Below are 13,059 nucleotides of genomic sequence, written 5' to 3'. Positions count from 1 at the left end.
ACCTCAAAGAAAGTAGAATTTCTTTCAAACTGCTCATTCTGTATTCCCCATCTCAATAAATAACATCACCATTTCCTGATTCCCCAAGCCGTATACCAGCTATCATTTTTTTACTTTTTCCTTTGCGGTATAATCTATATACAATAAAATGCAGAGAATTTAAGTGTACAGGCTGATGAGTTTTGACAAATGTACACACCCACGTTGTCATCATTCAGTCATGTTATAGAGTATATTTTCTTGTCCAGAAAGTTCCTTTATACCCCTTTGCCAATCGTTCTTACACATTCACTCCCACCACTGGCTGAGTTAAACCCTTTTCTTATTGCCTCTTCATTATTAGCTTTTCCTGTTCTTAAACTTCTTTTAAATGGAATCATATGGTGTACTGTTTGGTTTCTGGCTTTTTTTATTCAACATACAATTTCTGAAATTTATCCATATTGTTGTATAGGTCAGCAGTTTATTTTATTGCTGAGTGGTATTTCTGTGCATATACCACAATTTACTTATGCATTATCTTGTTGATGAACATTTGAGTTGTTTCTACTTTTTGGCTGTTCTGAATAAAGCTGCTAAGAAATATCCTTACAAAAGTCTTACAATGTTGGGACGCCTGGGTCGCTCAGTTGGTTGGGCATCCAACTTCGGCTTAGGTCATGATATCGTGGTCCTTGAGTTTAAACCCGTCAGGCCTGTGCTGACAGCCGAGCCTGGTGCCTGCTTCTGATTCTGTGTCTGCCTCTCTGCCACTCCCCCTGCTCACTCACTCACTCACTCACTCATACACTTTTTCTCTCAAAAATAAATAAACATTAAAAAAATTTAAAAAAGAAAACAAACGTCTTACCGTGTATCTGGGAGTGGGGTTACCTTCTCATATACTAGGTGTGTATTTAATTGATTAGAAATTGCCAGTTCTCCAAGGTAGTTATACAGTTTTACAGTCCTACTAGAAATGTTTGAAACTCTCAGCTTTTCTACTCCTTGCCATCATTTGGTATCATCAGTTTTGTAAATTCTTGCCATTATAGTGGGCTTCTACTGGCATATCAGTTTTTTATTTAAATTTTATTTTAATTTAGAGAGAGAGTGCAAACAGAAGGGGGAGAAAGAGAGAGAGAGAGAGAGAGAGAGAGAGAGAGAGAGAGAGAGAATATCCCAAGCAGGTCCCATGCTCAGTGCAGAGCCTGATGTGGTTGGTGCTCGATCCCATGACCTGGGTACATGACCTAAGCCAAAATCAAGAGTCAGATGCCCAACCAACTGAGCCACCCAGGCACCCCAATTTTAATTTTAATTTTTAATTCCATGATGACTAGTGAAACACCATTTCATGTTTATTGGCCATTCTTACATCCTTTGTGAAGTGTTTGTTCAAATATTTTGATAATATTTATTGGGTTGTTTGTTTTTTTTATTGTTGATTTGTAGGAATTTTTTGTGTATTATGGATACAAGTCCTTGGTCAGATAGATCTCTGTATCTGTATGTTTGTATCTATGTCTATATCTATGTATCTATAGAACATTTTTTTTTACTACTCTGTGTCTTGATTTTTCATTTTCTCAATAATGCCTGGTAAAGAGTAGAAGTTTCAAATTTTGCTAAAATATATTAGGTTTTTATTTTATGGATAGTGCCTTTTGTTTCCTGTTTAGGAAATTTTTGCCTAAACCAAGGTCATGAATATATTTTTCTACATGTTATTCTAGAATCTTTATAGTTCGAGGTTTTACATTTAGTCTTTGCTCTATATCAATTTCACTTTTGTGTATGATGTGAGGTAGAGATTGAGGTTTAGTTTTTCCGTGTCGCTATCCAATTATTTCAGTGTCATTTGTTGACAAAGCTTGTCTTTCCCTAATCAAAAAGTAAATTGATAAAAATGCTGGGGCACCTGGGTGGCTCAGTGAGTTGAGCCTCCAACTTCAGCTCAGGTCATGATCTCACAGCTTGTGAATTCGAGCCCCGCGTCAGACTCTGTGCTGACAGCTAGGAGCCTGGAGCCTGCTTTAGATTCTGTGCCTCCCTCTCTCTCTGTCCCAACCCACTCGCATTCTGTCTCTGTCTGTCTCAAAAATAAATAAACAGGGGCGCCTGGGTGGCGCAGTCGGTTAAGCGTCCGACTTCAGCCAGGTCACGATCTCGCAGTCCGTGAGTTCGAGCCCCGCGTCAGGCTCTGGGCTGATGGCTCAGAGCCTGGAGCCTGTTTCCGCTTCTGTGCCTCCCTCTCTCTCTGCCCCTCCCCCGTTCATGCTCTGTCTCTCTCTGTCCCAAAAATAAAAAACGTTGGAAAAAAAAAAAATTTAAAAAAAATAAATAAACATTAAAAAATTAAAAAATAAATAAAAATGCTGATCATCATCTAAAAAAAAAAGTAAATTGATTTTATATAATGGGTCAATTTCTGTAATCTGAATTCTAGTTCATTGATCTGTTTGTTTAGACTTCTACAATACTACTGCTTTATAAACTAGAGCTTTGTGAGAGGTTATAAAATCTGGTAGTGTAAGCTCCAACTTTGTTTCTTTTTTCAACATTTTCTTGACTATCCTAGGATTTTTATATTTCTGTATCAATTTTAAAATCACCTTGTCAGTTGAAAAAAAAAAAAAAGACTGCAAGGCTTTGGTTGGGATTGCATTGACTCTATAGACTAATTTAGGGGAGACTAACAATACTGAGTCTTGTAACCCGTGTGATTGTTATATGTCTCCATTAGTAAGTTGTTTTTCTCAGGAGTGTTTTACAGTTTTCAGTGCACAGGTCTTTCACATCTTCCATTAGACTTACCTAGTTATTTGTTGATAATGATATTAAAAATACCATTAAATTTTTGTATGTTAATCTGGAATCTTGCAATCTTGCTAAAATTATCAGTTTAATTACAGATTCTTTGGCTTTTTATATGTGTACAATTATTGCATCCATGAAGAGACGTTTTTGCTTCTTCCTTTCCTATATTTATGATTTTTTAAATTGCCTTATTGCAATGGTTTGGACCTTGATTACAGTGTTGAATTAGAGTGGTGAAAAGCGGGTATCTCTCCTTGGTCCTGTTCTTAAGTATAACATTAGCTTAGATGTTTTTTGTGTAAGTTCCATTTTTGCATTAGCTGTAGATTTTTTAAATAAATTCTTCACCAGAGGAAACTCTCTTTTTTCCTTAGTTTGTTGAAGGTTTTTTTTGTTTTTAATCATTAACAGGTATTGAATTGTATCAAGTGCTTTTTGGGGGGCATCTTCTGAGATAGCCATATGATTTTTCTTCATTATTTTTGTCACTGTTGGTTTTCAAATGGTAAACTAACCTTGTACTCTTCAGATAAACCTATACGATCAAGATGTGTCTTAACCCTTTTCATACATTGCTAGAGTGGATTTGCTAACATTTTGTTAATGATTTTTTCATTTATGTTCCTGTGTGAGTTTTGTCTGTAATTTTCTCTTCTTGTCACCTTCTTGTCATGTTTTGGTATGAGGGTTATACTGGCCTCATAAAATAAATTGAAAAGTGTTTCCTCTTCTTTGAAAGATTTTGTTAAAACTAGTATAGCACGGGGGGTGCCTGGGTAGCTCAGTCGGGTAAGCATCCGACTCTTGGTTTTGGCTCAAGTCATGATCTCATGGTTCATGAATTCAAGCCCCACATTGGGCTCTGCACTGCATGTGGAGCCTGCTTGGGATTCGCTCTCTCTTCTGCTCTCTGTCTCCAAAAAATAAAGCAAAGCAAAGCAAAACAAAAAACAAAACAAAACAAAACCCATTGTATAACCCCAGTGAAGCCATCTGAACCTAGAGCTTTCTACTTGAGAGTGGTTTTAATTACAAGCTTAGTTTCTTTAATTGATAATGGCAGTTCAGTTTTTCTAATTTATTTGTTTTGTAAACTTGTGATTTTTTTAAAGCAATTTGACTACGTCATCTTAGTTTTCATATTTATTGGCATATTGCTCATAATTTCCATTAATTCTCCTTTGAATGTCAATAAGATCTAGTGATGTCTTTGCTGGTATTCTTGATGTTGGTAATTTGTTTTCAGGCATCATTTTTTATTACTCCTTTTTTCTCACTTTTCACGTCTACACTATCCCTCCTGTTACTATTTTAATTTAGAAAGATGCCTAAACTTTTCCTAGAAAGGCTGTAATAACCACACACTAGCCTTCCTGTTTCCAGTCTTGTTTCTGTGTCCCATTTACCTTATTACAGGAAGAAAGATCTTTCTAAACTGCAAATGTAATTAAATCTTTTCCAGCTTAAAACTTTGTTTTCCACTACCCTCAGAAAAATAATCGGCGCTCTTTCATATGGAATGCAAAGCCATCAGCGATAATGTCTGTGTCTCTCAATAGATTCCTGTCTTTTCTTATATTTCCTTCGCCCTTTGTGTCTCTTCATGCAGGCCACAGGGAACTATGCTGCCTTTCTAAGTGTTCTAATTGGTCCTTCTTCACCTTAAAATGGAATGCAGCATTTCAGATGTGATATGATCAACACTAAGTAAACAAAAATGGTCTCCTAACTTCTCCTTTACTGAAATGATTGTTAATCTTTTGGTCGTTGTGGTCTCGGTATTTATTATTTATTTGTTATAATGCCTTTCATTCAGTAGATTTTTACATTCACAACACTATCTAACCCCAAAACATTATTTTAAAGCCCAGTTTCAATCTTACTGTTATCTCAAAGCATATTAATTGGGATGCATCTATTTGCTCTAACTAGAATACCTATCAGATAGTTACTTAGTCCCTCCTCCTCATACCTGTGATAATGAATTTATTTCAGCTTGGCAGTATTAGTGTTGGTATTGACCTGTCACCAGATGACTAGATGATATGTGTTTCGGTCTTTATAGTATTATTTCATAGTTTGCAAATCAAGATGCATTCCTCTGAAACTGGCTAGCTGGTTTGGAAGTAAAGCAGTTGTTTCTTTTCTTGTCAGTCCTTCATCTCCTCACCCCCAGGGGAATCAGGATGCCCCACATTATGTTTAAAAGCCTAAACACATCAAACTTTTGTTCTTCTGTTGGATTTGAAAGGGGGACATTATTAGCTCTGTCTTGATGTAGCAGGGGCTCTGAAAGTCTATTTGGATAACACTGAAGATTGGAGGAAATGTGACTCTGTCTGTGTGTTTTAAGCCCCTAAGGTAAGATCAGAAAGCGTCTGGGGCAGTGAGAGCCAAATAGTTGAAGTCATACATTAATTATGGTCATGAATCATTTTTATTTTTAAAGTCTTTACCATTTGACAAGGTTGTTTGCATAGTACCAGTGAGTTTCAGGCAGCGTTTTCCCCCTTTTAAAGTAACAGGCTATTTTGTTGATTTCTGCTCTGAATTGATAATGCCTATTATTATCAGAATTCTGATAACATTTTTAGTAAAAATTGCACATTTCCTTACCTAAGTGAGTGTTCTTTATTTGATTTTTGTTTTGAATATAATATTTAAAAATTTTAAATACAGAAAACTATCACCTTAATCTCTCAATCCCCCACTGATATCAGTAAAAAATAATCACATTTTAGGACTGAGCTTTTATATTCAGGAGTTAGTTGCCGTTCAGTTCGCAAATATATACTGAGTGCCTCCTTTGTGCCACATCCTGTGCTAAGCACTGGGAATGTATTTGAAAATGAGAGGTTCCCCCCCGCCCCCGAAAGATCTAATAAGGCAATAAACAGCTGCTATAAAATATAGTTCTGTAATCTTTGTTAGTGGTATTATATACATGATGCTGCAGATTTCTATAGAAAGGAGTGCCTGTACCTGTCTGGAATAGTTCAGGAAGGTCTTTGAAGAAGAGGTTGTGTTTGAGCTGCCTCTTTAATGGACTCAAGACTGTCCTTATCTGTTAAGAGGTAGGGAAGACTTACAGGCGGATAGATCAGCTCACTCAAAGTTACAAACAAGAAATGGCATGGTGTGTTTAGGGAATTGTCGGTGGTTTGGTTTTGTTGGAACTGAGCTCACAAGGTAAGGAATATCAGGAAATAACGCTGGAGATGTTTGCTGGGACCGCATTACAAGGGGCCTTTCCTTGCTTTTAAATTTCTTTAGAGCAAACTTTGTAAGAGAGTATTACTATCAAAAGAGTGTATACACATACACTCCCAGAGCAAGAGGCAATAGGATGGAATATAACCTCTATTGGAGGAGCTTTGAGGAAGTTGCTTGTATAACCGATCTTATTAGCAACCTAGCACTAATAAGAGTTGCTCCTTTAGATGACCTAGGAAATCCTCAATAACTGTCAGGCAGTTTCTGAAAGTGCAAAATACGTCATGAATATTTTTAGTGCATAGTGTCATCATCATCATAATGTTGGCAGAGGTATTGATGCCATCAAATCCCTAATGAAATTAACCTTGTATATAGGATATCTTTCAGATTGGGATTGTTGAGTAATTTTTAAAAACTGAGGTAAAACTTGCATACAGTAAAATGTGTAGATCATAAGTTTAAATTCCGTGTATAACTGTGTACCCTCATCCCGGTAAAGATATATAGGATATTTCCATCACCTCAGAAAGTTACTTTGCCCCACCCCCATCCCCGTTCTCTACCAGTCAATTCCACCCCACATGGACAGCCAGCGACTCTTGATTTCTGTCACTATGGATTGCTTTTACCTGTTGTTGAACTATGTATACATGGAGTCATACAGTATACTTTTTGTTAATTGGCTTTTTCACTCAACATCATTGTTGTTGAGATTCATTCATAGTGTTGTGTATATATCAATGGTGTGTTCCCTTTTATTGATGAGTGGAATTTCATTATTATACCTCAATTTGTTAATTGATTCTCTTCCTTGATGGACATTTGCATTGTTGTCTATGAATATTCTTATACAAATCATTGTGTAAGAATCATTGTGGCGTACGTTTTTATATTTCTTGAGTAAATGCTTAGGAGTAGAAATACTGGGCCATAGGTTAGATGGCTGTTAAACTTTATTAGAAACTATTTTCCAAATGATAGTACTCTTTTACACTTTGCCAGCAATGGATGCAAGTTCCAGTTGCTCCACATCCTTGCTAGTAATAGATGTTGTCATTTAAATTTTTTTTAGCGTTTATTTATTTTTGAGAAAGATACAAAGAGCATGAGTGGGGAAGGGGCAGAGAGAGAGGGAGACACAGAATCCCAAGCAGGCTCCAGGCTGTGGGCTGTCAGCACAGAGCCCAGTGCAGGGTGAGATCGTGACCTGAGCTGAAGTTGGACACCTAACCGACTGCGCCACCCAGGCGCCCCAATGTTCATTTTAATTTTAGCTATTCTAATAGATGTGGAATGTATCTCATTGTGATTTTAATTTGCATTTTTATGATGACTAAGGTGTTGAATACCTTTTCTTGTACTTTTTGGCCACTCTTGTATCACCTTTTGTGAAGCATTTTACTTTTTTGCCCATTTTTAACTGGATTGTCTCTTTGTGACTGATTTATAAGAGTTTTTTTATGTACTCCAGACGCAGTCCTTGGTCAGATAGATGTTTTGCAAGTATTTTCTCTCACTCTGTGGACTGCTTATCATTTCTTAATGGCATCTTTAGCCGAACAGACATTTTTTATTATTGTGAAGTCCAATTTGTCTATTTTTAATTTTATGGTTAGTGCTTTTCATACCTTATCTATGAAATCTTTACCTCTTCTAAGGTTGTAAGAGATTCTCTATGTTTCTTCTACAAGTTTTGTGATTTTAGTTTTTATGTTTACTATGCTCTCCTTGAATTAATCTTTTGAATGTGCTGTGAGGTAGGGAATGAAATTAATTTTTCCCCCTATGTTTGTCCAATGTTCCAGCACCATTTGTTTTAAAAACTTTCTTTTCTCCGTTAATTTGCCTGGATTCCTTTGTCCAAAATCGATTGGCCATATATGTGTAGCTCTATATCTTTATATATAATCTTTATGCTGTTCCATTGATCTATTTTTTGATCCTTATGCCAGTAGCATATTGTTTTGATTATATAGTTTTATTTTTTCTAAGTTTATCTCTTCTAGATTCTTTGTTTTTCTGTATAAATTATAGTATCAATACGCTTCTTAATTTCTTCCAAAGAACCAAAGCCTATTGAGATTGTGATTGTGATTGTGAAACTATTGACCCATATATAGAAATATCACTGAATTTTTTTGTATGTTGACCTTGTATCCTGTGACCTTATTAGTTCTAGTAGTTGTTTTGTAGATTTCTAATGATTCTTTTTTTTTTTTTTTTAATTTTTTTTCAACGTTTTTAATTTATTTTTGGGACAGAGAGAGAGAGCATGAACGGGGGAGGGGCAGAGAGAGAGGGAGACACAGAATCGGAAACAGGCTCCAGGCTCCGAGCCATCAGCCCAGAGCCTGACGCGGGGCTCGAACTCACGGACCGCGAGATCGTGACCTGGCTGAAGTCGGACGCTTAACCGACTGCGCCACCCAGGCGCCCCTCTAATGATTCTTTATATGAAAATCATGTCATCTAAAAATACAGTTTGACCATTTTTAATATGTATATGTATAAGAAATACATAAGCTGTATTTGAAGACCAAGAGACAAAGAAAAACACAAACCCATAATGGAAGCAAAAAAGAAAAATAGTTTCTAATTTTTTTCAATGTTCCTTGTTTCAAAGTGGCTGCTGCTTTAAATTAGTCTTTTTAACTGGAATTATTGTTAATTCTTTTTTTCTTTGTGGATACCCATAAGTAATATTCAGGTTTGTCATCATTGGTATTCTCCTGGTGACTTTAGCAATCCACTTAATTTCCTTGGGCCTCAGTTTTCACATTTTTAACATGATGGGATTCAGCCAGATTATTTTCTCTCTAAGGTGTCTTCCAGACTCCTGTGAGTTCACCATTTTAACTCTCAATATATCAGAGGCAGGCAGGCATAGAAAGGGTGTTTGTTTGTTTTTTTTTTTTAAGTTTCTTTACTTACTGTATTATTCCTCCGTGTGCACACAAGTGGGGAAGGGACAGAGAGAGAGGGGGAGAGAGAAGGAGAGAGAGAATCCCAAGTGGGCTCCATGCTGACAGCACAGACTTGGGGCTTGATCTGAACCATGAGATCATGACCTGAGCTGAAATTGAGAGTTGGCTGTTTAACTGACTGAGCCACCTAGATGCCCTGAAAGGGTGTTTTAAGGGCACATTGTAATTCCTGTTATTTCATTACAGGTATGCTAGGGAATTATGAAATGATCAGTTTGAGTTCATTACTAATTCTGTTTATCCTGGAAGGTTTGTCCTCATTTTGTTCCATTTATGTCTCTTGTTTGTTCCATTTATGTCTCTGTGTTGAGAGTTTATAGTTAACTCACTTGAATTTTTCTCTAACTTTTATTTCTAGGCTTCATAGAGCCCAGTGTGCAATTAAACAGACTCAGGTAACTGTTCAGAAAATTGGAAAGGAAATTGAAGAAAAGCTAAGACTCACATCTACAAGCAATGAGTTGGTAGGTTTTTATATATATTTATTGTTTAGACTCCTTGATTGCTAAATGTGATCATCATATTCTTCTTGTGTTAATTAATTTTTTCCCAAAAAGCTTTATTTAGGTATTTTTTTCTTTTAATGTTTCACTGAGACTTATGTTGGCATTTAAATATTGGAAAACACTTTCCCATCTCTTAATGGAACATGCAAAAAAAAAAAGGACCTGCCTTTTCTGCTAGATGAAACTTTAGATGACAATTACTTAGAAAATAATTAAAAGCTATTTTATTAATGTCTTACTAATGTGAACTCTAGACACAGACTATAGTGAATGGGAAATGGCTGCCAAAAGAAAAAAAAAACCTTTAGGGACTAATCTCTGCTTAAAAGATGAACTTAAAATTATTTGGAGTAAACTTAATAGGCTGGTTTATGGACAGTGTTCTCTTTGGGGAAAGATTCTTTTGATGAGGCATTTCCAAAGAAATAGAAATTCCAACCCAAATGGACAGATTCAAGATATTAGTGTAATTTGGGGTTGCTCTAGACTCTTTTCTAAATTAATTATTTTTAAAAATACTAATTTTGGAATAAAGATTCTGTCTTTGAGCAGAATAGTGGGCATAACTAATAAATTGAACTTTTCTTGAAATGAAACCCCATGGCTATGGACAGCTTTTGATGATATCTGTGCTCAAATTAAGTCCTAACTAAAAAACTTTGAGTTGTTTTTTTTGTTTTGTTTTGTTTTGTTTTGTTTTTACTAACTCATTTTCACAGAGAGGCAGTATCTTCCAGTTGTCATTTATAGCATATCAACTTCGGAAAAGGCCTTTTTATCTCCAAACAAAAGTTCCATATCATCTTGAAGATTTGCCCAAGATAATAGTTTAATAGATGAACTATAGAAAAGCAATGCAATTAACCACTTACACAGACTCCTCTCTCATGAACTTTGAAGTTAATGGATGATAATGTATTTAAACTATACGAAATTGCTGATTTTGACCTATAAATGGCAGTTTCATATAATTCAACCTAATATATAAAATGACTAGCTGTACCTGGCACATAGCAGGTACACAAAATATGGCAGCTGCAATAACTATAGTAGTAATATTTATTCATATGACTTTTCTTGCCTATGGAAAATCTTCCATTTTGGAGAAGCTGTTAAACCACGTCTTGTTTTAACTTAAGCTCAGTCAAGGAAGAAATTCCAGACCACAAACATATTGGAAAAGGAGAAAAAAACCAGATAATTTTAATCCTTTCTGTAGTGTACAGAAATGCCACATTTTTAGAACCTTTGTCTGAGGAGAAATTGCTAGGGTTTTTTTCTTTCTTTCTTATTTTCGTCTCCCCAAGGCAAGACTGGGAAATTACTTATTCCATTAAATGACAGCATATGTTTTGTCTCAGTATGAAAAAATGTATGTTTAATCCTATTTTTCTAAAATATAAGTGGTGACACATAGAGCAAGGTGATAGAATGTGTGAGTGTAAAGAGGTCAGGTTCAGAGGTTCACTTTGTGTTTTTACGCTGCCTGGTCAACATAGAAGAGAATCATTGATTTTTGAACTAAAAGTGGACCTAGAAATCATCTACTTCCTGTATAACCCCACTAAAGCCAACCTTCCTCAGCACACTCAACCCCCTTCCCCATTTTATTTTTCTCCTAGTATTTATTGCCCTTTAACATGCTATATACTTTGCATATGTACTTTGTCTGTCTCTCCAAACTCTATGAGGGTAGGGATTTTTGTCTGTTTTTCTTCACTGCTGTATTCACCATTGTCTAGAAAAGTGTTTGACACATAGTAAGTGCTCAGTAAATATTGAATTTAGGAATGAATCTAGCATGTTAAATAACAAAATTCAGCCAAGAAAATTTGAATTTCTATGTGGCTTTTTCAAATGACACGGGAATCAATTGGGCAATACCTTATCTAGCAAGTTAAATTGTACAAAGTGGAAGGTTTCTATAGAAGGAGGGTAGGGGCGAGAAAGTTATTAGCAAAAGAAGAGGATTGTTCCAGGCAAGGCCTGCCTCCTTGGGGGAGAAGCAAAGTGTCTTATCATACAGATTGCCTCATCTTTTTTGTGGGGATACAGAGGGCCTAAGGGTCAGACTCATTGGCAAAGACTGAAAAATTCCTAGCTGGCCATTTCTAGAGGAGGTTGAAATGCAGTTAGATTTCATAGTAAGTACCAGTTTGGGAACTCGATCTAAGTGACACCATTCTGGGCCTGAAAATTTTCTTTCTTGCTTTTTTGTGAGCAAGCATACTCTCCTCATACTACAGGATGGAGAATGAGGCCTGAAGACAGGAAGCAACTTTCCCATAATCATTTCACAAGCAGAGGCAAATTTTGGTTTACTTGTCTTCTTTCAGGCAGTAATGCCATGTACTTGTTAATTTTCTACTTTGAGATTCACCTGTAGCAAATCAGAAACTTTACTGTTACCTTTTTTCCTCATTCCCTTTCTAAATCCCCAAGGTCATCATACTCCAACCCAGACAGTTTCAATTTTTAAGAATTGACTTTAATTTTAGCCTAAGTATAGTCAGTCAGAAGGCGTATTTGATGCTGAAAGAAATCAGATTACTTTGGGGGTCCCTGGGTGGCTCATTCGGTTAAGCATCCGACCTCGGCTCAGGTCATGACCTCACAGTTCGTGGGTTTGAGCCCCTCATCGGGCTCTGTGCTGACAACTCAAGAGCCTGGAGCCTGCTTCAGATTCTGTCTCCCTCTTTCTCTCTACCCCTCCCCCACTAGTGCTCTGTCTCTCTCTTTCAAAAATAAAGAAATGTTAAAAAACAACAACAACAAAAAAAGAAATCAGAGTACTTACTTTGTAAGATCAAATGTAACTTTCTCTGTTATAAGAACTTGAGTTCATACTTGATGGCTTTTAAAAGATTTAGCATCTTCTCAAACTACATCAATGGCCAACGTATCTTTTTGACATTTATTTGTTTCTTATGAAATTTCTGCTGTTGTCATCTTGAACTTTGCTCATGTTTTGGATTTTGTCAAATTCCTCTCCCATATCCATTGATAATTGTATTTTTGTTTTTCTGTTTTCTCATATCATGGTGGTGAAATACATTGATGTTTGAATGTTAATCCAACTTTGCATTCCTGGGGAAAGCCCCTCTTGTTCATGAGGAAATACTTTTTTTTTTTTTTTTTTAATTTTTTTTTTTAACATTTATTTATTTTTGAGACAGAGAGAGACAGAGCATGAACAGGGGAGGGGCAGAGAGAGAGGGAGACACAGAATCTGAAACAGGCTCCAGGCTCTGAGTGGTCAGCACAGAGCCTGATGCGGGGCTCGAACTCACGGACCGTGAGATCATGACCTGAGCCGAAGTCGGACACTTAACCGACCGAGCCACCCAGGCGCCCCGAGGAAATATTTTTTATATGTATTGCCAGATTCAATTTGCTAAAATATTTAAAGGATTTTTGCGTCTCCATTCATTAGGGATATTGGTCTGGTCTGTACTTTGTTTTCTTAGAATCTCTTCAGTTTTGTTGTCAGGGTGATGTTGGCTACAACCCAGTGAGTTCGGAGGTGCTTTTTCTTCTGTTTTCTGGAAGAATAG

At 36.4% G+C, this 13,059-nt stretch overlaps 1 protein-coding gene across 3 annotated transcripts in view; it reads left to right on the top strand.

Moving 5' to 3' along the window:
- The window catches only part of UVRAG (UV radiation resistance associated), a 302,745-nt gene that overhangs the window by 122,873 nt on the left and 166,813 nt on the right, over nt 1-13,059 (top strand). For all 3 annotated transcript variants that reach the window (XM_058690352.1, XM_058690351.1, XM_058690353.1), the window contains exon 7: nt 9,358-9,463. In XM_058690352.1, coding sequence (XP_058546335.1) covers nt 9,358-9,463 — 106 coding nt within the window. The remainder of the gene's footprint in view (nt 1-9,357; nt 9,464-13,059) is intronic.

The sequence above is a fragment of the Neofelis nebulosa genome, chromosome 10 (genome assembly GCF_028018385.1).
Source record: "Neofelis nebulosa isolate mNeoNeb1 chromosome 10, mNeoNeb1.pri, whole genome shotgun sequence".
Lineage (NCBI taxonomy): Eukaryota > Metazoa > Chordata > Mammalia > Carnivora > Felidae > Neofelis > Neofelis nebulosa.
This window is presented reverse-complemented; position numbering and strand designations above follow the sequence as displayed.